General features: G+C 52.5%; 3 protein-coding genes across 5 annotated transcripts in view; 1 reads left to right on the forward strand and 2 right to left on the reverse strand.

Moving 5' to 3' along the window:
- Window positions 1–612: 612 nt before the first annotated feature.
- On the reverse strand, window positions 613–6,334 carry CCDC183 (coiled-coil domain containing 183). Its single transcript, XM_041425018.1, has 15 exons — window positions 6,250–6,334; window positions 6,045–6,166; window positions 5,829–5,900; window positions 4,994–5,161; window positions 4,763–4,867; window positions 4,492–4,599; window positions 3,728–3,856; window positions 3,283–3,411; window positions 3,005–3,062; window positions 2,822–2,922; window positions 2,403–2,563; window positions 1,917–2,070; window positions 1,680–1,796; window positions 1,356–1,452; window positions 613–725 (listed from the first exon to the last, which is right to left on the reverse strand). Exons 1-15 carry the CDS (start codon window positions 6,332–6,334, stop codon window positions 613–615), a joined length of 1,719 nt encoding a protein of 572 aa, XP_041280952.1.
- Window positions 6,335–6,872: 538 nt separating this feature from the next.
- Window positions 6,873–12,957, reverse strand: SBDS (SBDS ribosome maturation factor). The gene is made up of 5 exons (XM_041425034.1): window positions 12,800–12,957; window positions 11,953–12,082; window positions 10,532–10,732; window positions 9,820–9,984; window positions 6,873–9,189 (listed from the first exon to the last, which is right to left on the reverse strand). The coding sequence occupies exons 1-5, from the start codon at window positions 12,925–12,927 to the stop codon at window positions 9,061–9,063; spliced, it is 753 nt and encodes a 250-aa protein (XP_041280968.1). The 5' UTR covers window positions 12,928–12,957; the 3' UTR covers window positions 6,873–9,060.
- Window positions 12,958–13,006: 49 nt separating this feature from the next.
- The window catches only part of LOC121346893 (S-adenosyl-L-methionine-dependent tRNA 4-demethylwyosine synthase TYW1-like), a 93,486-nt gene continuing 83,711 nt past the window's right edge, over window positions 13,007–22,781 (forward strand). Inside the window, exons 1-8 of one of the 3 annotated variants that reach the window (XM_041425050.1) lie at window positions 13,007–13,046; window positions 14,438–14,521; window positions 14,664–14,830; window positions 15,470–15,610; window positions 16,151–16,252; window positions 17,047–17,241; window positions 18,574–18,855; window positions 19,719–19,826. In XM_041425050.1, coding sequence (XP_041280984.1) covers window positions 14,696–14,830; window positions 15,470–15,610; window positions 16,151–16,252; window positions 17,047–17,241; window positions 18,574–18,855; window positions 19,719–19,826 — 963 coding nt within the window. In that variant the 5' untranslated portion in view covers window positions 13,007–13,046; window positions 14,438–14,521; window positions 14,664–14,695. Of the gene's footprint in view, window positions 13,047–14,397; window positions 14,522–14,663; window positions 14,831–15,469; window positions 15,611–16,150; window positions 16,253–17,046; window positions 17,242–18,573; window positions 18,856–19,718; window positions 19,827–22,781 lie in introns of those variants that run through there. The other 2 variants (XM_041425049.1, XM_041425048.1) reach the window with 2 other exon arrangements.

Here is a 22,781-nt window from a genome sequence, read left to right on the forward strand (position 1 = left end):
ACTAGGACACTGCTGACCCCCAGACTCTCCTGCAGCCCTGGTGACACCTGGGGCTTGCTCCAGGGTCAGGGCAGGAGTTGCAGGACATGCCTGCAGGAGCAGTGGGGGGAGAGGCTCCAGGCTGGGGGCTCAGCTCAGCTTTGGGTCTCTCCTTCCCAGGTACTCTGCTCTTCTGCTCCCATGCATGGACACGAGGACTCGCACCCTGGGACCCCACAGGACTCAGCCATTCCCCACATTTCCCCATCACCGGCTCAGACAGACTGCAGCCCCTGAGGCATCAGAGGTCCTGGGAAGGTGTTGGCCCCACAGCACCAAGGGGGAGAAAGCCAGACCAGCCCCAGCTTTGCTCCAGGGGCTGAACCTGTCCCTAACCCAGCCCATCCCCACCTCCAAACCTAGCTCAGAACCCCTCAGGATGGACCCCAATGTGTTGTGAGTGACAGAAGTGACCTAGGACCGCCTTACCATGAAACTGGGAGGAATGAAGAACATCTGGTTTATTAAACCTGCTGGGAAAAGCAGACTGAGAAAACTCAGCCCAAGGTGCTCCTGCTGGGGAAAGGGTACAGGGGGTGGCCTGAGGCCTTCAAAGCTCACATGGAGAAACCACTACTTCTTCTTGCGACTTCTGGTGTTCATTCGGATCAGCTGCAGCCCCTGCTTCTTGATGTCCTCCCGGCTGGGGATGTAGTCATGGTCTTCGTCCTCAAAATCCAAGGTGTCTGGAGGGGAGAGTGGAGAGGAGGGGCTGGGGAGGATCTGGAGGCTGTGCCCATGTCCCTGGGAGAGCTGGCACATTTTGTTTGGCTTGTGGGATACAGGAGAATCCTCATGGGCCTTTCCACCCCAGCAACCCAGGGTGACCTGTGGGACCTGGTGATGCCACCACCACTGTGGCCCATCTCCAACACTGCTGGGGCTTCCCATAAAGGTCTGGAGCTGCAGTGTGGTGGGCACAGCTCCTCCTTTGCTAAAGAAAGGTGGTGAGCTGCCAAAAGCTCTTTGCCTCTTCCAGGAGCATCCACAGGCAGAACCAAGCACTGATTATTCTTCACAACCAGGTGATTTTGGAGATGAAGGTGCTCCCTCTTGCGCCACAATATCTCTCCTTGTTCCTGCAGTGGCTTGGTGCTCATCCTGTCACCACCTACCTTTGTTCTCCCCCACCCCTGCCTAAAAACACCACCCACGTCTGAAGCCTTGGAAACAGCCAAGGTCAGCCTCAGAACCTGAAGGCAATTTGTGGGTTGGTGTTACTGGGCCAGTGGGAGACAGACAAGGACTCCCAAAAATCCCAGGGGGCAAGGGCTGGGACAGTCACTGTGGGACATGTCCCCACTGTGCTCTCCTACCATCTTCCATAGTGTCTTCATCCTCAAAGGAAATCCTCAGGTTCTGTGTTTCATCTGCAGTTCTTTTCTCCAGAAGGTTCCTGACCTTGGCAAAAGTCTGTGAAACACAGCCTGGGTTAAGCACTGGGGGGGCAGGTGAGTGTTGCAACCCAAGGTGCCACACCTGAGCACCATGGGTTGGCACCATGGGTGCCTGGTGCCATCTGGGGCTGAGCTGCTCCATGGCTCTTCCCTGTGGCCTTGCTGAGGAAGGATGGCTTGGGTGGCTGTCTGTGAGGGCCCTGCGTGTGTCCCCAAGGTCACTGAGGGCTGGAGCCCCCGTACCTCACTGTTTTCATCAGTGCTGTCCTCAGGCCGGGCTGCCACCTTCTCCTTCAGGGACTGCAGCTTCTGCTCACAGTGCTGCAGCTTCTGCTCCAGCCCCACCACTGCACCAGAGTCCTGGGGGAGACAGAACCACCTTGGTGGGGACAGCCAGGCCCTGGTGGCAGTGGCGGCCGTGCCAGGTGTCCCCGTGCTGCAGTGCCTGCAGGGGCCTGCTCCCCTGGAGCCCCGTGGTACCTGGCCAGGGATGCCCTGCAGGCGGAGGAACATGTTGTCAATGATGTTCTCAAACTCAATTAGGCGCTTCTGGTTCTTCAGCATCTGGGCTCGCATCTGCTCCAGCCGGGCCTCTTCCTGCTTCAGGTTCTCCCTCAGCTCCTCCTCCCGCAGCCTGGAGCCAGCCACACTCACGTCACACAGCTGCAGAGCGGTGCAGGGGCACCCCAAAGCTGCTCCAGAAGCTGTTCAGGTTGCCCCATCCCCAACTACAGGCCAGTTCCATGTGCTGGCAGCACTTCCCATACCAAGCAAGGAGAAAGGGAGCTCCTGGATCCCAGTGGGAGCTTTGGGTGCTCTGCCAGGAGCAGAGCTGGGAGCTCAGAAACCCTCCCGGTGCGGGAGGAGTGCGTGGCTGCAGTGGGGTGGAGGTCAGGGTGCCTGTTGGGACATGTCCCCCCCAAAGGTGGTGGTCTGGCTGGCACAACTGTGAGAGGCCAGCAGCACCTGGTGGTGCTGACGGGCTGGTTAAACTTCAGTTTAGCCTGCTTTGACTCCAGCTCCTCTAGTGTCTTCTTCAGCACGTTCTTTGTCTCGTTGCACTCATTGATGTGCTGCTGCAAGTTCCCCAGAGATTTCCTCTGTGCCTGGATGCTGCTGGGGATGTCCTGGCCAGGGGAGACACAAGGACTCAACCCAAGGTGCTCCTGCTGGAAGCAGGGTCTTGGGGGGTTACAGCACCATGGAGCTCTGTAGTCTCTGCTCATGGAGAGGGGCAGTGCCTGCCTGCAAAGAGGGGCTTTGTGGGGCTCCAGGGAGAGAACAGCAAATAACTGCGCAGGGAAACGGGGAGGGGGAGCAGAGAGGTTGCATCTCCCCAGTGCTCCAGCAGCCCCAGGTTTTAGCAGGGATGGGTTTTTCATTACCCAGAGGCAGGAGCACTGCAGGGCAGTCTTTGCCTTCTCCATCTTGTCGGTCACAAAGGCCTCACGCTGCATCTTGGCCATGGCGGCCTCCACGTCAGCACCTGGGGTGGCAGGGAAGGAGCAGGGCAGGATGTCCGTGTCTGTGTCCACATCCCCCCGCCCTGCCCCCTGCCAGGCACTCACCCACCAGCGCTTCCGAGGAGCTCTGGTCCTGCTCTGCAGAGAGCATGGACACAGCTTGCTGCAAGGACAGTCACTGTCACCCCTGGGGGCTCAGCACTGCAGGCTGCCCCCTGCCCCTGGCCCTTCCTGCCCCACAGCCCAGCTCACCTGCCCCACAGCCCCAGCCCTTCCTGCCCCACAGCCCAGCTCACCTGCCCCACAGCCCCAGCCCTTCCTGCCCCACAGCCCAGCTCACCTGCCCCACAGCCCCAGCCCTTCCTGCCCCACAGCCAGCTCACCTGCCTCTGCTGCTTTTCGCTCTCCTCCTGGTGCCGGAGGCTCTCAATGTGCTTCCTTTGCTCAGCCAAGGACTGGTCCCTGAGCTGCTTCTCCACACGGACCTGGGGTCCCGCCTCAGCCATGAGTTTCTGGAGCATAACAGAGAAGGGAAGAGTTGCTGCCAAAGATAGTTGGAGCTTTCTACTGATTAAGTTATTAAGTTCAAGTATTGGTTTAGATTGAGATGTGGGAAGAAATTCTTCCCTGTGAGGGTGGTGACATCCTGGTACAGCGTGCTCAGAGCAGCTGTGGCTGCCCCTGGATCCCTGGAAGGCTGCCCCCTGCCCCTGGCCCTTCCTGCCCCACAGCCCAGCTCACCTGCCCCACAGCCCCAGCCCTTCCTGCCCCACAGCCCAGCTCACCTGCCCCACAGCCCCAGCCCTTCCTGCCCCACAGCCAGCTCACCTGCCTCTGCTGCTTTTCGCTCTCCTCCTGGTGCCGGAGGCTCTCAATGTGCTTCCTTTGCTCAGCCAAGGACTGGTCCCTGAGCTGCTTCTCCACACGGACCTGGGGTCCCGCCTCAGCCATGAGTTTCTGGAGCATAACAGAGAAGGGAAGAGTTGCTGCCAAAGATAGTTGGAGCTTTCTACTGATTAAGTTATTAAGTTCAAGTATTGGTTTAGATTGAGATGTGGGAAGAAATTCTTCCCTGTGAGGGTGGTGACATCCTGGTACAGCGTGCTCAGAGCAGCTGTGGCTGCCCCTGGATCCCTGGAAGTGTCCAAGATCAGATTGGACAGGGTTGGAGCAACCTGGGATAGTGGAAGGTGTCCCTGCCCATGGCAGGGGCTGGAATGAGATGAGCTTTAAGGTTCCTGCTAACCCAAACCATTTCATGAATCTGTGATTTGAGATACTGGATGAGCTCCTGGGATGCCCAGTATCAAAAGTGACCCCAGTCCATGCAAACAGGCTGTGAAGGAAGCTTGGCAAGGCGGGCTGGGGTGTGGGACACACTGCCTTTGCCATGGCTGGTATTTCAGACAAGCTGCTGACCCCAGTCCCAGGGGACAAGAGGGAGACCTGGGAGAACCTATGGAGGCCTCTGGGTGCTGTGGGCAATCTCAGCTCCATCTCTTTTGCCCCTTGCTGAAAGAAGGCTCTCAGGCCCAGGTACGTGGTGCTGTCTGAGGGCACTGAGGGGTGGGAAAGGGCTCCACTTATCTCACCTTGATGACATCGTTGGCTTTGAGGCTAGTCCGGGGTGTGAGCTCCTCGTGGTACATCACAGTCATCCCAGACAGAAGGTCTAGGTATTGAGGCAGGTACACCAGCTCCTGGCACACAGGGAGCCACAGCACATCACCCACCGGGGTCCCCCGTGCTGTGACAGGGCACAGAAGGGACCAGCAGGGTGTCCCCTGGGACACAGCCCCTTGGGCACCCCGTGCCTTTGCAGGGAGAGCAGGTGAAACACTGGCACAGTGAGGAGGAGCTCACCCTCCTCAGGACTTCCTGCAGCCTCAGGTACAGGTTGGTCACGATCTCTCCACTGTGAATTTTCATGAGCATCTTCTCGATGTCATTGCCCAGCTGGCGAATGGTCTGGAGCAGACACAGGGGGAAGACACAAAGTGACTATGTGTGCCAAGCCCAGTGCCCAGCTGGGGGTGCAGGGGATGGATTAAAGCCCCCATGGGTGCTGGCACACCAGGAAGGGCTCCCAGATACCTGCAACTGTGGCTCTTGCCACCTGGGATCCGTCTCAGCATCCTGCAGATCCTGCAGGTGCCTCTGGCGCTCATCCCTGGCTTGGCTCCACTGCTTCAGCTGGTGCAGCAGCATGTCACACACCTTCACCTGGTCATGGACTTTGGCCTCGATCTTCTTTATGACCACCTGGATAGGCATGAGACCACTTTCCAGGCTGGATGCTGCAGGAGAAGGGGGTGCTGCCCAGAAAACTCCCCCCAAGGTAGAGATGGGGACACTGATCCAGGATGTTGTCACTGGTTTGACAGGATGGTGTCTGGGAGAGCTTTGCTCTGGGGGCTGGCTGGGGTAAGGCAGAGGTGGGCAACTGCTGGTGGCAGGGCTGGGCTGGGCTTAGGGACTCTGCATAACATGGAGCAGGGCTGGGGATCAATAAAATCGATCCGGGCCCAGATGGGGATGTTATCAGAGAGCAGCAGCAGCACTCTGTCGTTGCACGAGGCCTCTGGGCAAAGGCAGCTCTGTGAGCACAGCGCCTCAATCTCCACGGGTTTGTAACCAGGGCACAACCTTGGGACAGGCAGTGAAGGGCAGGGACAGCATCTCTGCCAGGGATGCAACTGCACCCTGTAGGAACACGGGCAGTGCCAGGACACGGGGAGTGGGACAGCCAGGAGGTCTGCTGGGACAAAGGGGCTGCATGGATGGGTCCCATGGGACCAGACATGAACACCCTGTGCCTCCACACCAGCCCTGTGGGGCTGTCCTGGTGCTGGTAGCATGTCCCTTTGCCATGCACTGTTCTTCTCAGTGTCCCCAGAGCCCCAGCCCCTGCTCGCAGCCCTGCCGTTACCTCCAGGCTCTCAGTGGCTGAAACGAGCTCCTGGCCCTCTCCGAAAGCATCCTTAATGGGGAGTTTGTTGTACTGTGGGCAGGGGAGGGACAAAGATGGTCACTGTCAGCCTGGGAATGACACATCTTTTGCTGGCCTGTGCTGCCAGCTCCTGGAGGAGCTGGGGGTGCAGGGCCAGCACCAGGCAGGGGTGCAGCAGGAGGGACCTGCTGGTACCTTCAGGACAAAGTCCAGGATACTGGAGTCCTCCTGCAAGGCCGCCTTAAGGCTGGGGAGCAGCTCCCTGTTCTGCCGGAGCTTTTCCTCGCAGGACTGAGCGAAAATCTTCCTGCCTTGCTCTGGGGGACATCAGGCAGCCGATGGTACCACGTGGGACGAGGGGGCTGTGACCCCCCTGTCCCCCAGCGGCCCGAGGCAGCACCTTGCAGGCCCACGAGGACATGCATCTGCTGGCTGCGCTGGCTCAGGTCGGCCTTGGGGCCCCGCGTGCTGCCGGGGGCCTCCATCCCTTGGCCCACCATTCCCAGGTCCCTGTAGGACAGATGCCGAGGCCCCGCTGCCCCGGGAGGTGTGGCAGCGTTGTGACCGCAGGGTTCCACTGTGGAACTGTCACCGTGGCACTGTCAACTGCCACCAGCGCCTCCTGCTCAGACGTGGCCCAGCCCCCTCCTCAACACTTCTGCAGGGGACAGTTTAATTAACAACTGATTAATGAGCTCTTCGAGGACGGCAGAGAAGCATTCCAGCTTTGTCTTCCATTGTCGTGGCAGTGGCAGCTGTCAGGGACCATTCTGGGCCCCACCAGGAACAGGGCAATTCCAGGGCAAACACATGTGCACCCAAACACACCAGCAGTGCTCTCCTGGAAGCTGCCAGCTTATTTAAATGCCCACCTCTTTGAAAATTCCAGTTAATTAGCCAGGACGTGGTTGTGCAGGAAGTTATGCTCTCGTTGGAACGGGCAAAGACAAATCAGTTACCAATCCTGAGCTTTATTCTGATGCTCACTATACGTTCTTGCTGAACTACAAACACAACAAGAAATGCCAGCATGTATCTTTATTTGTCCATAAATAAAGTCAAGCTCCCTCTACCAGAGAAAATCCTTGATGTTTGGATTTGCAGAAAAAGACTTTATAAATAAACTGCCTTCCTTGCACCAAGCTCAAGAATCAGCTTAGATTCAGGTTCTGGAACTCCAGATGTTTAACCTGCTGCCATTCTATTGTGCTCAAGGTGTTAAACACAGCAAATCAAGAAATTAAAGAATTGTGAAATCAGGTATTACTGACACAATATCCTCTGAGGCTCTTGCTCAGCACCTTATTTGCATATTTATGAATTGCATGTTAGTGCTAATTTCCAGTGACAAGCTAAATATCAACATGATCATCTTCAGTGCTCCCCAACGCGTGTCTGGAGAGAGGGGCACGCGAAGGCAGCAGCCCAGGGTGGTACCCAGGGGAGCTGCCTGTGCACACAGAGCTGTCCACATTGAGCCCTGTCTGCCTGGCATATCCTGTCACTACACCCCTGCATTTACTAGGCAGCTTTTAAACCCCTGAGAGCAAACAAAAGCATTTTAAAATGGATAAAGTGGTTCAAGAATCTCTTTTTCACCTGCCCTCAGTAAAACTGAGGCTCTAGAGAGGCAGATCCTCCCAAAATACTGCTGAAGAAATTGATCCCGGCCTTGCACAAACTGCTGCTGAAATCCACTCCCAAGGGGCAGCCTTGGACTGAGGCTCCAGCAGCCTCCTCACATGCCAAACCTCCCCTCCTCCAGCTGATTTCCACTCTCCCTGATGAAATTCCAGGAAATTCACAATGAGTTAAAGGTGCAGAGGAAAGGTCAGCAGCACAAACCCAGCTCCGTTAAGTGTCACAGAAGAGGGGAGTCTCTGGAAGGCACGAACAACCAAAGAGCACCAGGCTCACCTGGGAGAGATCTCCTCCCTGCCTGGCCCACAGCTCTTCACCTGCTGCCTGCTATCTGCATGGAAACAGGAATGTCATATTAAAGGCTCCTCAAATTCCTGCTGATTTAGCTTTTAGTCACTGAACCATATCTGCTTTGCCTGGTGGTGCTCTGTATTTTTAGTATCTCCTTCCCCCATTGCTGTCCTCTCTTCCCCTTTTCTTTGCAATACCCCAGTTCAACTTTAAATCATTTGTTTGACACAGCTGCAGGAAGATTTAACAGAATTAGCAAGAACTATATCCCATGCCTCAGGAGCTGGCTGGTAATTCCGTGCATGGATTAGAGAGCAGCAAAAGAAAAAAAAGGACAGAGGATAAAGGACAGCTGCCAGAATTGTTCTGTTGCACTAAAAAGCAAAGGGGCACACACAAACAATTCCTGTTGGGAATTACTGTCCAACAAAAGCCTGTCTGGCTCCATGGCCAGAGGCCACCACTGCCTGAGATTCATTTTATCATGTGAAAGCAGCAGCTCCCAAGCACAGGCTACTCCCTCAGCCTACAAAAGCATTGCCACAGCCAGGGATATCTCCTCTACTATTAATAAAAATAAGTATCTTATTTTTTCTGTATCTATAATATATAAATAGATGATCATTTGTTTTTATTAATGTAGCTAAATATATTCTACAAATAAGTTATTTGGAGAACATCATCCCTACGTCAGCAAGTGCTGCTATAGCCAGTGAAGGAATTCTTTATGAATGGTCCTTTGAAGTACTTTAATTACCAAGTAGCCAACTATGGAAGCTTAAGTCAGTTTTCATGCTGCCAAGACACTGATTTCTAGACATGATCCACACTGCACCTGTTTAGAAGAGAAAATGCAGCTCTCTTTTCTTGAGGTCCCTCTCCTCACATACAAAGCCACTCCTCCATGAACAGTGCAATCTTCCACTCAACACTGACAACCTGAGGGTACAAACAATTGGCACCAAATCACTCAAACACTCTTCAACAGCAACCCTGAAACTAAAGCAAAGCCAGAGTAACCTTGTACCACACCCTAACTCAGTCCTTATTAGTGCAACTCTGACACAAAATCTTCTTACAGGCAAAGACATCTGTAAACCAAGCAAGTGTAAAATGATAAAAAAACCCAACCCACACTGCATGGAAAAATCCCAAAGGATTAGTGTCAGAAAATATTTGGCAGCAAGAGATTGGAAAAAACCACGAAGGCTAACAGAAGATTGGCTACACCAGTCACTGCAGGGAGGTTGTTGAAGCAGATCTGCTGCAGGAAGATTTGTTATTCAAGCTTTTCATCTCCTTCCTCCACATCCTTCAGACTGAGCACTTCCAGGGATCCTTTCCCTTTTGTCTCACTGCGGATCAGCTCGTCGATCTCCCTGAAGCAGCCTGGGTCAATAAGGCACACCTGGAATGTTCCACATTTCATGAGTCAGCCAAGAACATTTGGATTTCATCACCCCTACCCAAGGCCTAACATTTACTTTCATTAAAACAGTCCTAGTTAGTTACTGAGGAGGACTCTGAAGAGTATACAAACTCTGTCTGGCAGCAATCTTTCCACAGAGCTCTATAGTTCCAGTTCTCCATGCTGGACATGGCTTTTGCCAGTTGGAATTGCTGAATTCTAATCTGTTTGTATGAAGATTTTAATACCAAATTTTGCTTTACCACACACTAAAAAAAAAAAAAATTAGTCATCCTTAAAATCCAGACAGAAACCACCAAATAAGTAACAGTAACATTCCACATATGAGAGAAACTTATCAGTGCTGCAGGATCATCACTGCTAAGAGGAATTGACTGTGCACTCCTCAGCTTGGAGCAGCAACCTGCTCTGGATACCAAAGGCTGCTTTTCCATGCCCACATCACTAAGACTGTGTGAAATTAAAAATTCCCAACTGCAGCTCTGATTCAGGGTCTCTGCAAAGCCTTCCATTTATCTGAACAACTTCCATCTATGAATTAACCTCCTAGTAAAATACATATGTGTAATTCAAATCAAACCTGAACCCCAGGGACTGCTTTTTGCTTACCATTTCCAGCTCTTCCTGGAAGTCTTCACTCTCGGTAACTTTAATCAGTGGCTTGAGCTTCTCTTTCAGCTTCTTGCCCTCCTTTGCTGGCAGGATAAACCTCAGCCTCATGTGAGCACGTTCAATCTGCATGGTCTCCTTCAGCTGCCTGATCACTTCCAGGGCCTGTTGGAGAAAAAGAGCATTTGCACACCTGCTTAAAACCCAGCACCCAGATCCAAATCTCAAACCTTTTTGCCAGCTTCAGAGCCACCTCTCAGTGCTGGTCACTGCTGCTCTGCTGCAGGGGGGTTGCTATCACGCTCTTTAGACAGATGAACAAGAAAAAGCTGACTTGTTTGTGATCACTTTGAACACTTAAAAGCTGTCTGAAATAAAATTAAATAGCTATACTGCAAAACACCACAAACCCACATGGCTCAGATGCAAACCTGATATACCACCTCAATTAGCATAAATCATAAACCTTTTATTTCTGCTCTAAGGGTATCACTGTTGGCTTTTTTCCTTTCTTTCTCCCGTTCCTGAATTCTTAGCAAACAAATTGCCTGAGTTTCAGGAGCTGCTTCTCTCCAGCACTCAGCTGCCAGATGGCTGAGTAATCCCTGTGCGGGCCTCAGACCCCAGGGCTCTGCTGATCCCTCTGTGGCTGAGACCCGAGGAATTACACCAGATGGCAGCACCTCGGAGCAGGATACTTGAGGAAACTCACCTGCTGCTTTGTGCTCTTGTTGGGTTTGACAGAGTAGTGGATGTCCTTCATGGCCCTTTCGATGAGGATCACTGTGTAGGGCCGCTTGGTCTCGGGGTTCACGCACTTGTCAGCCACGATGGTGGCGATGTCTCGGAACATCTGCTCCAGCTGCGTGTGCCGCTCCTTGTCCGACACCTGCAGCTCCCCTTTGGACAAAATCTGTTTTATCCACAGAAACCGGTTAGTGAGCATCCTGGATTTGAAGAGTGACAAGTTAAATTTGACAACTTCGAGTAACTTTGTTAAATTTGACAGCTGCTTGAAAGGTTGGGTGAGATTTGAAGTGCAGCAAACAATAACCAAATTAATAATGTGAATCATTACAACAGACAGCACTGGAAAGGCTTCAGACAAAAAAATTCACCCCAGAAACATTAAACAGCAGCAAGAGAAGCACAGATTTCACAGAATATCTTAAGCCGGAAGGGATCCCGCAAGGATCACTCATTCCAAGCCCTGTTCCTGCCCAGACACCCCAACAATCCACCCTGGGCATCCCTGGAGCTCCTGGAGCTCTGGCAGCCTCGGGGCCGTGCCCATTCCCTGGGGAGCCTGGGCAGTGCCCAGCACCCTCTGGGGGAAGAACCTTTTCCTAAAATCCAACCTAAACCTGCCCTGGCACAGCTCCAGCCATTCCCTGGGTCCTGTCCCTGTCACACAGAGCAGAGATCAGAGCTGTCCCTTACGAGGAGCTGCAGACCCCGATGAGGCCTCACCTCAGTCTCCTCAGGCTGAACAGAGCACGTGCCTTCAGCTGCTCCTTGCATGGCTCCTCCAGGCTCTTCACCTTCTTTGTAGCTTTCTCTGGACTCTGACAGCTTCATATGTTTCTTATATTGTGGCACCCAAAACTGCGCCAGCCCAGAGCAGAGTAGGACAATCCTCTCCCTAGCCCAGCTGTTGATACTGGGCCTGGTGACCCCAGGAGAGGGATGTCCCTCCTGGCTGCCAGGGCAATGCTGACTCAAGAGATTTACTGAAATCTTATCAACCACAGCAAGTCCATAGTTCATATCCCACCATTAAGGACTAAGAAATTAGAATTTTACTATCACCTAAGTGAGCTCTCCAAAGTAAGCAACTATCCCCTTCTTTTCTCTGGATTCTTAATAACTTATCTTATGTAAGGAGCTCTTCAGTGCTGGCTGTGTCCAGACACATCAGTGCATGCAAGTTGTGTGTTAGACAGAATTCTTTCTAGCCACATGCATATGCCAAATTTAAAATTATAAAAAGAGCTACGGCTCCTTTTTACCCATTTCTTAACAAGCAACCCTTTCACCTATAGCAGCATTCTAGAAATGCCCTTCAGTACAAACTAACCTAACTGCGTGATTAAATATTCTCACATCTTATAAAGCAAGGTGTGTGAAACCTACCATCTTACAGATTTCTGTCTGGTCATCTGTCCCAAATGCTTTAACCAGATCTTCCTTCTTTGCCACCTGGCCTTTGGAGACATTGACAAACACTGTGTGTGTCTGCAGGACCTCGTCGAGATCTTTCTCCCTAGAGATTAAGACAAATGCAGAAAACTCAGATTAATCCCAGAATGATGCCAGTGCCACCCCTGCCATGGCAGGGACACCTCCCACTGTCCCAGGCTGCTCCCAGCCCCAGTGTCCAGCCTGGCCTTGGGCACTGCCAGGGATCCAGGGGAAGCCACGGCTACTCTGGGCACCCTGTGCCAGGGCCTGCCCACCCTCCCAGGGAGGAATTCCTTCCCAATATCCCATCTATCCATCCCGGTCCTTCGTCAGTTTGAAACCATTGCCCCTTGTGGGGCACTCCATGCCTTGCCCAAAGCCCCTCTCCAAGAAAGCAGCAATGCCAGGAGCACAGCTGTGTTCAGCGAGGAGAAAGAGCTCCCGCTGCCCCGGGCTGACTCAGCACAGCTGGAACCTTCCATCGCAGAGGTGTCGCTGCCCAGGCACGGGCACGGTGCTCCCGTTATCGGCCCCGCGCCTCCTCCCGGGGTCAGATCGGGGGACCGGGGCCTCGCACGATCCCCGGCCCCACAGCCGGGTCCTGCACGGTCACTGCCGACCCCCCTCCCACACCCCGGGCCCTTCCCGGTCCTCACACAGGCTCCCCTCCCGCGCCACTAGCGAGTCCCCACACGGGGTGCCCGGTACGACCCCATCACACCCGGGTCCCCACACGGGCACTTTCCCGGGCCCCACGCCGGGCCCGAGCCGCCTCCCCGCCCGCTCCCCGGGCACTCACGCTCCGCTGCGCCAGCCCATGACCTTGTTGCGGTAACAGGCGATCTCGAAGCGCTTCCCGGCACGCCGTGCCCGCACCACGGCCACATTGGTGAGGCGGATCTGGTTGGTGGGGGTGAAGATGGACATGGCGGCGGCCGCTCGCTCCGCCCCCGGCCCGGCCCGGCAGTGAATGGCGGCCGCGCCGGCACGGGCGGAAGGGGCGGGAGCGGCGCATGGCGGCCTGAGGGGAACCGGGCGGGAGCGGGGTCAGTGCCGGGCGGGGGAGCCGGGAGGGGACGGCGTGATGGCTGTGTGTGTGTGTGAGAGAGAGAGACAGAGGGAGAGAGCCGTGATGGGGGAAACAGAATAATCGTGTCCGTGGGGTAATAACTGTAATAACTGTGTCCGTGGAGGCTGTAACCGTGAGGGGGGATGTAATAACCGTGCTTGTGGGGTAATAACTGTGTGTATGAGCTAATAGCCGAGTTTGTGGGAGAATAGTGTGTGTATGGGCTAATAACCGTGACGGGGGATATAACAACCGTGTGCGTGAGCGCTGGTAACTGAGAGGGGGCTGTGGAGGGAGGTGAGGGTAATGACCGTGGGGGTTTTGTTAACCGTAAGTGGTGTACGAGCGTAGTAACTCTGAGGTGGGGGTGTTTAATAATTGTGAGGGTGGTGGGATGATAACCGTGAGAGGCAGGGGAAGGTGGGGTAAAGCCTTGGGGCATTTTGGGGGAGAGAGGGGCATTAACTGTGAGAGGAGGAATAACCACGAAGCTGGGGTGTATGTGTGTGTTTGTGGGGTGATAACTATAAGGGGCTGTGTAGTTGTGTAGGGGATAATAGTGAGCACGTGTGTGGGTGCCTGTTTTGCAGCTAAAATTCTCTTGAATATATGTAGCATCTGTTGCATTTGAGGAAGCTGTATGGAGGTGAAGGGAATCCCTATAGCTGGTTTGAGTAAAACTGGGAACACTGGGCAAGTGCTCTTGGCTCTTCTCTAGTGTGAGTCTTGGTGTTGCTGCTGGAGGGCTGAAGGGCATCCCCTTAAGCCTTTGCTCTGATAACTTGAGTAGCAGCCAGTACGAGTTTCCAGCCTCTTGGAAATACTTGGATTCCATGGTCTCGACTGATATCTGCAAAAACAAGATCTAAACTGGAGATGACAGTAGAAGGGTGTTAGCTGTGTTCCTCTGTCAATAAATATCACAAACTAGCCTTTTTGGAGTGCCCAAATGTTCCATATGAAATAGATATTCCCAGACACCCTGCAGGTGCATTCCTGGCTGTACCCTGGCTTACTGTGCCCTGAATGTTCTGAACCAACCTGAAACATCTCAGTGGTTCCAAATCAAGCTTCACTTGCATCATAGAATTCTGTGAAAGTGTTTCTAATTGAATCCATGTTTCAGTCTGCCCTTGAAACTCTGTTGGTAATCAGCGTGGCATCAAATGTGTGTAAGCAAGGGTTGTGTTCAGCAGAACGTTCTGTGCAGGTGATTTCCCTTGGACTGGAGCTTTCTCATTCCAGAGAACTGCAGTTGTTTGGTTTGTGTAAAACTAAAGCCAGTATGATCCACTGGATGATTCACGAGGACTTTTTCCTTTCAGACACTTGGACAGCACAAATATTTTCTGCTTTTCCTTGTAACAGAGCTGCCCTAGCAAGGAAAAACCCCGAGTTTCCCTCTGACAGTATGGAATGCTAGCTTGGAGCTCATCTGACACACCTGAGGAGGTGAAGGCTTCTTGATTCAATTTTAGTGCCTTGTCTTTAGCCAGAAGCTGTTTTCTGCAAAGCCTGGGCAATAGCTGATGATGTGAGGCTGTGGGTACTGTGTGATTATTTTGTGTGTACTCATTCCATATTCACTCTGTAGGAACCTGTGACATTCCAGCTTTAGATGTCTCAATGGATATGTGGAGCTACTTCCATACTTGCCTGGTGTCCATATGGCTGCACAGATTTTACATCTATTCTGCTATTGCTTTTGGGATCAGCCTTTGGATTGTCATTCATTTCACCACCACCAGAACCAAAAGGAAGGTAATTGAGCCTGTCAGCACTTCTCTCTGAGAAGACCCCAAAAACCTGGGTGGAAGTGAGTAGTTATTGGATAAAGGCACCTGCTGTGGGCCTGCTGAGGGTGTTGCAAATCCCAGATGCAGTTTGGTTATCTGGTTATGATCCTCAGCCTGGCTTGTTTGTGTCTGTGGGTCATTAAATGCTCTTGTTGCTCTGACGTTGGGGCAGAGCTCAGCAGGACACACCTCCCACTGTTCCTGGAAGAATGTGTCCCCCTGCATTGCTCTGTCACTCCAGGTAAACCCCTCTGCTTGTGCCCAGTGTTTGCACCTTCTGTTTTCATGATGCTGATGACAGGGTTGGGCTGGTTTTGGGATGGGAGGAATTAAGCCATTCAGGAGTTGAAAACCTCCTCCTTCAGGTGGGTGAAGATCTGCTGCAGGACTTAGGTTCACCTGGATCCTGCTACCTCCCAGACAAGTGGGTATTGTAGCGTGACTTAGGTCAGGAAAACGGGTTCTGGTGTCTTTGTCTGGATATGAGAGGAACCAAAATGCTTTGATGGTTGCTGAGAGTGGCTCCAGGATTTGAATTTTACACGCTCTTGGTTTGACAGCCCTTGGAGAAGGGACTGCATGTGACACAGCTCTTGTTTCACAGGGTGAGAAATCCCATGAGAATCCCTCTTCCCCCGAGGGAACATCAGACAAAATGGGAAATGGATGTGCCCCCCGTCAGGTGCAGAGGGTCCATGTTGCTGGAGTGAAGATTTTCTATGGCTCTCAGACTGGCACAGCAAAGGTATCTGTACTTTTATCTGTACTTTTATTGCACATCTGTGAAATTGCTTTGAAATATTGTTGGGATCTGAGAACATTGCTTGCCTTAAAACACTGCCATGGGTATAGATCTGGGAGTTCATTAGCACATTCATTAGCTTCTTACAATCATTGCCCAACGTGCAAGATAAGAGAAAAATTAAATAAAAATAACAATTTTCCTCCTCCCCTTAAGCAAGGTATGCAGTAGATATTGATTATAAAGCTAGAAGTTCACTCTTGCACTATAATTTTAATTTTCTAGCAAGGCTTTATAGAGAGAAGTGCTGGGTTTGGTGTTTTCTCATGAAGAAATGTAATTTGTGTGTGTAACTGTGACATTGTAATGTTGTAACTCTCAGCCAGTGTACTCCATCTTTGTTTTAATGTGAGGAATTGCAGTGCCAGTGTCCAGGCCTCCTGTGTCATTATTCTTCTTGTGCTGGGAGGGGTCTTGTGGCTGGGCACAGCAGGGCTCGTGTGGCTTGAAGTAATTGATAACTTCCAATGTTTCTTTGTTCAGAGATTTGCCAAAGCTCTGGCTGAAGCTGTTACTTCCCTTAATTTGCCTGTGGAAGTCATTAACATGGGAGACTATGATCCAGAAGATGGGTTAGTAGAGGAGGTGGGTATGGCATAAACACCAGTAATAAGTACAAGTTTTTCCTGGGATTGTCAAGGCTATTTCCCTCTTGTATTTCTCTCCTATTGTTCTGGAAATCCCCAAAGCTTTGTATTGAATTGCTTCCCTGCCTATGCAAATGTAGCCCATCAGGCCTCAGCAGAAAATACCTGCATTTTGAGAATTTCAAAGCACCAGATGAACATTTTGCTGTGACAGTGACCTGGGCAAGGTTTAGAACCAGAACAAGAAGGTGGTGATGCTTCTGCAGCCTTTAGAGGCTTTTGAGATAGAAACTCCTTGTGAGGTATATTTATGTGTAGTAATCCTTGATGGGTGTTTCTTCCATGAATGTTGATAGTTGCTCCTTGAGAGTTTTAATTAATCCTAACAAAAAGTTTTGCTGGAAACTGCATGCTGGGAATTCCTTCAGGAATTGCCAGCATTTGATACTGCCCCTAACACACCTGTAAATGTGAGGTTGAGTTTGAAATATTTATCCATGGGGCATTTCCCTGATGAAGGAGTTGGGTCAGGAAGCTGCTGATGGGGCTGGATGTTCACTTTTCTCTGTCACTGTGTCCCTGTTGAGCTTGACCTCTCTCTGTTAATTTAAGGTGCCGTGCAGGTTGTTCAGCACCCTTGGGATTGTCACCTGTGCCATCCCACCCCAGCAGGAGACAGCCTTGTCTTTTGATTTCTCCCAGCTGCCTGGCTGTTGTAACTCTTTGCTTTAGAAGAAGGTTCTGGAAAATGCAGTGATTTCTTTTTCCCTCCTGTCCTGTTTGTGTGACCAGACAAGCAGCAGGAACATCTGTGTGTTCCTGGTGGCCACCTACACCGAGGGGCAGCCTCCGGAGAGCGCAGCCTGGTTCTGCAAGTGGCTGGAAGAGGCAGCCAGTGACTTCCGTGTTGGGAAAAGCTTCCTGCAGGGCCTGAGATATGCCGTGTTCGGGCTGGGGAACTCGGCCTATGTGGATCACTACAACACAGTGAGTGTCTCTCAAGCTCCCTGCTTGGCTTCTGCTCCTCGAGAGCCTCAGCTGCACGAAGTGCATCCAACCTGAATGAGGCTGGTGGTCTGTGTGGGAATTGCAGATGTTGTGCTGACTGGGTGAGGCCCTCAGTTTAGGGCCTGGGCAGAATCTCAGAGCCATTGAGCTTGGAAAAGATCACTGAACGCACAGTGTGCCTGATCCCCACCTTGTCCCCAGCCCAGAGCTCTAAGTACCACATCCCTGGACACTTCAAGGGATGGGCACTCCAAACCTCTCTGGGCAGCCCCTTCCAGTGCCAGAGCACCCTTTCCTTGGGGAAATTCCTCCTGATGTCCACCACGATCCTCCCCTGGCCCAGCCCGAGGCCGTTCCCTCTCCTCCTGTCCCTGTTCCCTGGGAGCACAGCCCGACCCCCCGGCTGTCCCCTCCTGTCAGGAGTTGTGCAGAGCCACAAGGGCCCCCTGAGCCTCCTTTTCTCCAGGCTGAGCCCCTTCCCAGCTCCCTCAGCTGCTCCTGGGGCTCCAGCCCCTTCCCAGCTCCATTCCCTTCCCTGGACATGCTCCAGCCCCTCAGGGTCTTTTTTGGGGTGAGGGGCCTAAAACTGCCCTCGGCACTGGAGGTGCCTCAGCAGTGCCAGCACAGGGGACAGTCACTGCCCTGGTCCTGCTGCCACACCATTGCTGGTACAAGACAGTGCTATGGGCCTTCTTGGCCACCTGGGCAGTTCAGGTCTGAAGCAATTGGCCTTCAAATGGGAAATGAGTCCCACAGGCACTGGGAAGTGTGGTAACACATTTGGTAAATCCTTACTGAATTCATTTCCCAGCTTTGAAAGCTTTCCGCAATCACCTGAGGGTGCAGTACTGTAAACTCTTGCTGCCTTCTAAACGCGGCTCCTTTTTATGATGTGGGTTTTAGCTTTATTCCCTGATGTGAGCTGTGGCACTGTCTCTGTCTGGTCATTGGTATCATCTCACACAGAAAAATGGCATCACTTGTCACAGGTTGTGTTCAGAGCTGGGGCTGTGTGTCACACACATGACCGTTCTGACCAACAAGCACCACACAGGGCAGTCTGTTCCCAGAGCCCATCCTTCACCCCAGGGATGGCAGAGGAATTCTCCAGTGGAGTCCAAGGGGCTGTGGTGCTGTTCGGGCTGCCCTGTGTCTGTGCTGAGCCAGAACCTGAGAGGGACTCCCCAGGTCCCTGCCCTGCAGTGCCCTGCAGCTCACTGGCTCTTCCCAGGGCTGATCCTTGCTTTTCTGGTTGGCTGCTTGTACTTGGTCCTGGTTTGATCTCCTTTCCAACCCTTCCTGCTGCCCTAGGTTGGAAGGAGGATGGACAGGTGGCTGTGGATGCTCAGTGCCAGCAGGATCATGGCTCGGGCTGAGGGGGACAGCAATGTGGCCCAGAGCAAGCACGGCAGCATCGAGGCTGACTTTGAGGCCTGGAAAGCCAAATTCCTCATTCGACTCCAGGCGCTCTGCAGAGGGGAAAAGAAGCCCTGCAGGGGGAAGTGCAAGAAGGGGAAGTGCAAATCTTCAGGGAAGCAGAGCAAGGAAAGCTCGGACCATGACCATGGGACGTCAGAACAGGACAATACTGAGGTACAGCCAAAATCCTTGAGACCTTATTTTATTTGGAGCACTGTTTGACTTCTCCCCTTCTTCCTGCAGTCCAGAGGGCTGCTGTGGGAGCCTGATTCTTGTTCTGGAGCAGGGGGAGAGGAGAGCTGAGATCCCATGGCAATAACAAGTAGAATGAGCCATCTGAAAGAGGGACCAAAGAATTAGTGATGGAGCCAGGCATTTGTGTGATGAGGGAGTTTTGCTCTTGGCTGGGGACAGATGCTCCAGGGAACCAGTCTGGGTTCTCAGCAGAGCCTTTACCTTGTCCCAGGGCCAAGGGGACCCTTCAGTTCCCTGTGAGTCATTAACCTGCTTCCACTTCAACCTGGTGAAGCTCAGCTGCTCTGCCTGCATCCCAGGGTTTTCCAAAGGCAGCTGGGGTGTGTTACCTGAGCAAGTCCTGTATGTCCTGTGTGTGTGTCTGCCTGTAATAATTCTCTCTTCTGGAGTGTTTATTGATTGCACATTTTGACTAAGAAATCTTCTCTATTGCTCTCCAGTGCAAGACCCAGAACTGCTATGGCACTTTAATCCTCCCTTGAGCCATATAGTGTGGGTTGGAAGTTATTGCTGGGTTGAATTTTATAGGAAAGTATGTGGTTCTTCTGGCTGGGTTTGGGAGTGCTGGCTGCTGCAGAGCAGGAGGAATAAATCTTGCTGTCAGCAAGGCACTTGGGTTTAAAGGGGTTCAGGGTTCCATATCCATCCTACAGGTTTTTGGTAGGCTATTGCTTGTTTTGAGTGGTCCTTACTGATGAGGAGAGCTCATTTCACTGGTTAGCTTAGACTTACATTTAACAGTGAGATAAATTCTTAATTTTTTTCTCTTCTCTCTTCCACAGGCAGAGGAATTGTTTGAAACCAGTAGTGAGGAGGAAACTGGAAGTACAGATTCCGTCATTGATGTTGAAGATCTTGGCAATATCATGGGCCGCATGAAGAAAGCAAAGGTACTGCTGTTAGAGGGGGTATGGAATAGTCAGGTCTTGTTCACTGAGCAGCTGGATTGATTAAAATATAACTGGCTGGGTTTGAATCTGTGGGTTTTGGTTAGAGGGAGAGTAAAATATGAGCTATTGAAGAGCCTGTCCCCAAAAAGAACATCTTTGGGGGAGCGTTGGGTGTAGTCACAGACTGACTCTGTGGCTTGCTCACCAAGCAAGTGCTGCAGTGGTAACCTGTGACTTCCAGTCTGAGGGAAGATCTACTTGCAGAGCTAACACTGGATCTGGCTGCAAATCTCTGCACTGAGATTCCCAGTGCAGTGGCTGAACACAGGTCCTGTTCCTGTACTGCCTGTGGGTTGTCACTGAAATGCAGGTGTGAGGACAGGGGCAGAGCTGCAGGTGCAGCAGGAACACCCAGCTGCCAGAGCACCTTGCCTTGCTTACTGCTGCCCTAGGGTGAGGTCTGTGCTTCAGACACTGGGCCTGTCACTCAGTCCCAGTTCCTCCTCCATCCCAGGCTCTTGCTGGGTCTGTTCCCAGTGGTTCTGCTGGTGTCCCTGTCCTGTGCTCAGTCTGAGCTGAGATGTGTCACACTGACCTCACTCACACCAAGCACTAGGGACAGGAGCAGCTGCAGGGCTCCCCAGTTTTTGCTGGTTGAGCTGTTGTTGGTCAGGTGGGGAGGGGTGCCTGTGATGTGCTCTGAGCCCATCTGCTGACCCCCTTTGCTCTCAGTGCCCTTTGCATGGTGCTGTCATTGTGCACCCTTGAGCTGCTGTCCATGCCCTTCTCACCAAACTGTAATGACTTCCTTACCGTGGGTGTGTCTGCACTGTGGGGTTTTTACAGCTCTTTCCCAAAATGAGGCCCTGGCACAGGGTGCTCAGAGCAGCTGTGGCTGCCCTGGATCCCTGGCAGTGTCCAAGGCCAGGCTGGACGGGGTTTGGAGCAGCCTGGGACAGTGGGAAGTGTCTCCAGCTGTGGAAGGGATGTGGAATAAGATGGTCTGAGGTCCGTGCCGATCCAAACTGCTCTGTGACTCTGTGAAAATACAGCAATGTCCTTGGTGCTCTGTGCTGAGGTGGCACTGCTGGCCTACCTGAAGCCAGGCTCACAGGAGGGTGTGTGCTTGGAGAGCAGGAGCTTACACAGGGAGCATGAGGATCTCTGTTCCTTCCCTCAGGGAGGGGAAGGAAGTAAATCAACGCTGCTGTTTGTAGCCAGCTCTGTGAGGAGAGGAGCCCCACAGCGATGGGGCGAGGCTGGCTGCTCTGAGAGGGCTCTGCCCCGGAGCCGGGATCAGCCTGTGCACGGCAGCTTGTGAGGGAAGGCTGGGGAACCTTCTGGCTTCCCTTTGGAGGGAGAAAGGACCGCAGTTCCTCATGGAGAGCATTAACATTGTTCCTGTCTCCTCTCTCCTGCGCTCACCACTAGAGGTCAGCGGCCAAAAGGGAGCGGGGTGCTGCGGCAGCTCCTGGGCAGTGCTTCTGCCCTGCCGGGCAGTGGTGACAGCCAGCGCTCCTGTGAAGAATTGGCATTGAGCTTCCCCTGACAGACAGACAGAATGTAGCAACATCGTGATCCAGGAGCAGTGTAACCCAGGAAAACCACGTATCATAGGCCAGTTTACAAATAAAACCTGAGCACAGCAATAAAATACTTTCTGCTGTTCCTTGAAGAAGTCAGTGCTGAGGTCAGTGTGGCGTGGGTTTGTACACAGGCAGGAGAAGTTCCCTGCTGTCTGTGCCTTGGCTGAGGCAGGATCCAAACTGCTTTCTCCTCAGCCTTCCTGGTGCTCTGCTGGAGCAGGGAGAGTGTTGGGTGTGCTTGTGTTCTGCAGTAACTGTGACTCTGCAGATCAGGTTGCTGTGGCTGTGACCCAAGTGCCACCCTGATCAGAGGGGCAGTTCTGCCTGAGCACAGACACTCGCCTGGAGCTGGAACCTGCAGGTGTTGATCCTTTGAGCCTTTTCCTTGGAGGAGCTGGCAGAGCTGTTCTGCTGTGAGAGTTGAACACTGCCCTCCTGCAGAAGATGAAATCCTGAGGGGGAGAGTGTTGGTGTGGGGCTGACAGCTTGCTCTGAGTATGCATAAGGGCACCTCTGTTGAAGTCCCGTGCCCTTTCTAGGCTCTGAGTCTGCAGTGGGGGGGTTCCTGTACCAGGTGAGTCGTTCTGCCTTTGGCCGTTTTAGCCATTTTCGCTCTCATGGCATGCTGAACTGTGTAAAATGGGTGTGACAGTGTTGTTTTACCCTGACCTAACCTACAAGTACTACAAGTCTTGTCCTACAAGACTCCTTGCCCACAAAGCCAAGTGCTCTGGGACTTTGGGATCTAAACTGCTCACACACAGCTGAGTAAGTCTGAGAGAAACTTGGGTATCTTCAGGGTTATGTCACAGACAGTTCTTCCTCCTCAGAGTTCCTTGGGTGTGGAATGGGCCTGACACTTTCCAGCAGGAGTTCTATGGGTGTCATTGTTGGGTATTCACCCCTCTGCCTATGGGATGTGGAACAGCAGGTTCTGATTTGTGCATTGTAGTTAATTTGAAATGGTTTTGGGTCCAGCTTTCATCTCTTCTGCATGGATTGGCTCTTGTGAGGCTCACTAGCAGGTAAGGCAGGCACAGATAGTCAGAATTCCTTATTGTCCTGCCTTTTCTGGAATGTCAAAGTGAGGCTGTAGAGGGATATAATAAATCCTTGCTCACATCTCTGCTGCTCATCTTCATTTAATTTTGCATCTGTCTTTTGTTGTTTGCCTTGATGGAAGTCATGGCTGAGATTTGTCTTACAGCTTCCCCCCCATATTCTGCAGGTTTGTAAAGTATTGTCAAGGGGCTTGAAGCAGGTACTGCATTCTTGCAGGCACTTGGACCAGGCTGATGGATTCAGGAGTTCCAGGGGAATGCCAGAACCTCTCTGCCAGGCTGAGTTATAGCTATTACAGACTGACCTA

The sequence above is a fragment of the Onychostruthus taczanowskii genome, unplaced genomic scaffold (genome assembly GCF_017590055.1).
Source record: "Onychostruthus taczanowskii isolate IOZ18803 unplaced genomic scaffold, ASM1759005v1 scaffold86, whole genome shotgun sequence".
NCBI lineage: Eukaryota > Metazoa > Chordata > Aves > Passeriformes > Passeridae > Onychostruthus > Onychostruthus taczanowskii.

Coding starts and splice junctions, on each gene's coding strand:
- CCDC183 (XM_041425018.1), bottom strand. CDS start 6,334: ATGGAGGCCCCCGGCAGCACGCGGGGCCCCAAGGCCGACCTGAGCCAG. Junction 3,412..3,727: donor GCGAAAAGCAGCAGAGGCAG/GTGAGCTGGCTG, acceptor GTTATGCTCCAG/AAACTCATGGCTGAGGCGGG. Junction 1,797..1,916: donor TGCAGGGCATCCCTGGCCAG/GTACCACGGGGC, acceptor TGTCTCCCCCAG/GACTCTGGTGCAGTGGTGGG.
- SBDS (XM_041425034.1), bottom strand. CDS start 12,927: ATGTCCATCTTCACCCCCACCAACCAGATCCGCCTCACCAATGTGGCC. Junction 10,733..11,952: donor AGACAGAAATCTGTAAGATG/GTAGGTTTCACA, acceptor TGGATAAAACAG/ATTTTGTCCAAAGGGGAGCT. Junction 9,190..9,819: donor TCCAGGAAGAGCTGGAAATG/GTAAGCAAAAAG, acceptor GGAACATTCCAG/GTGTGCCTTATTGACCCAGG.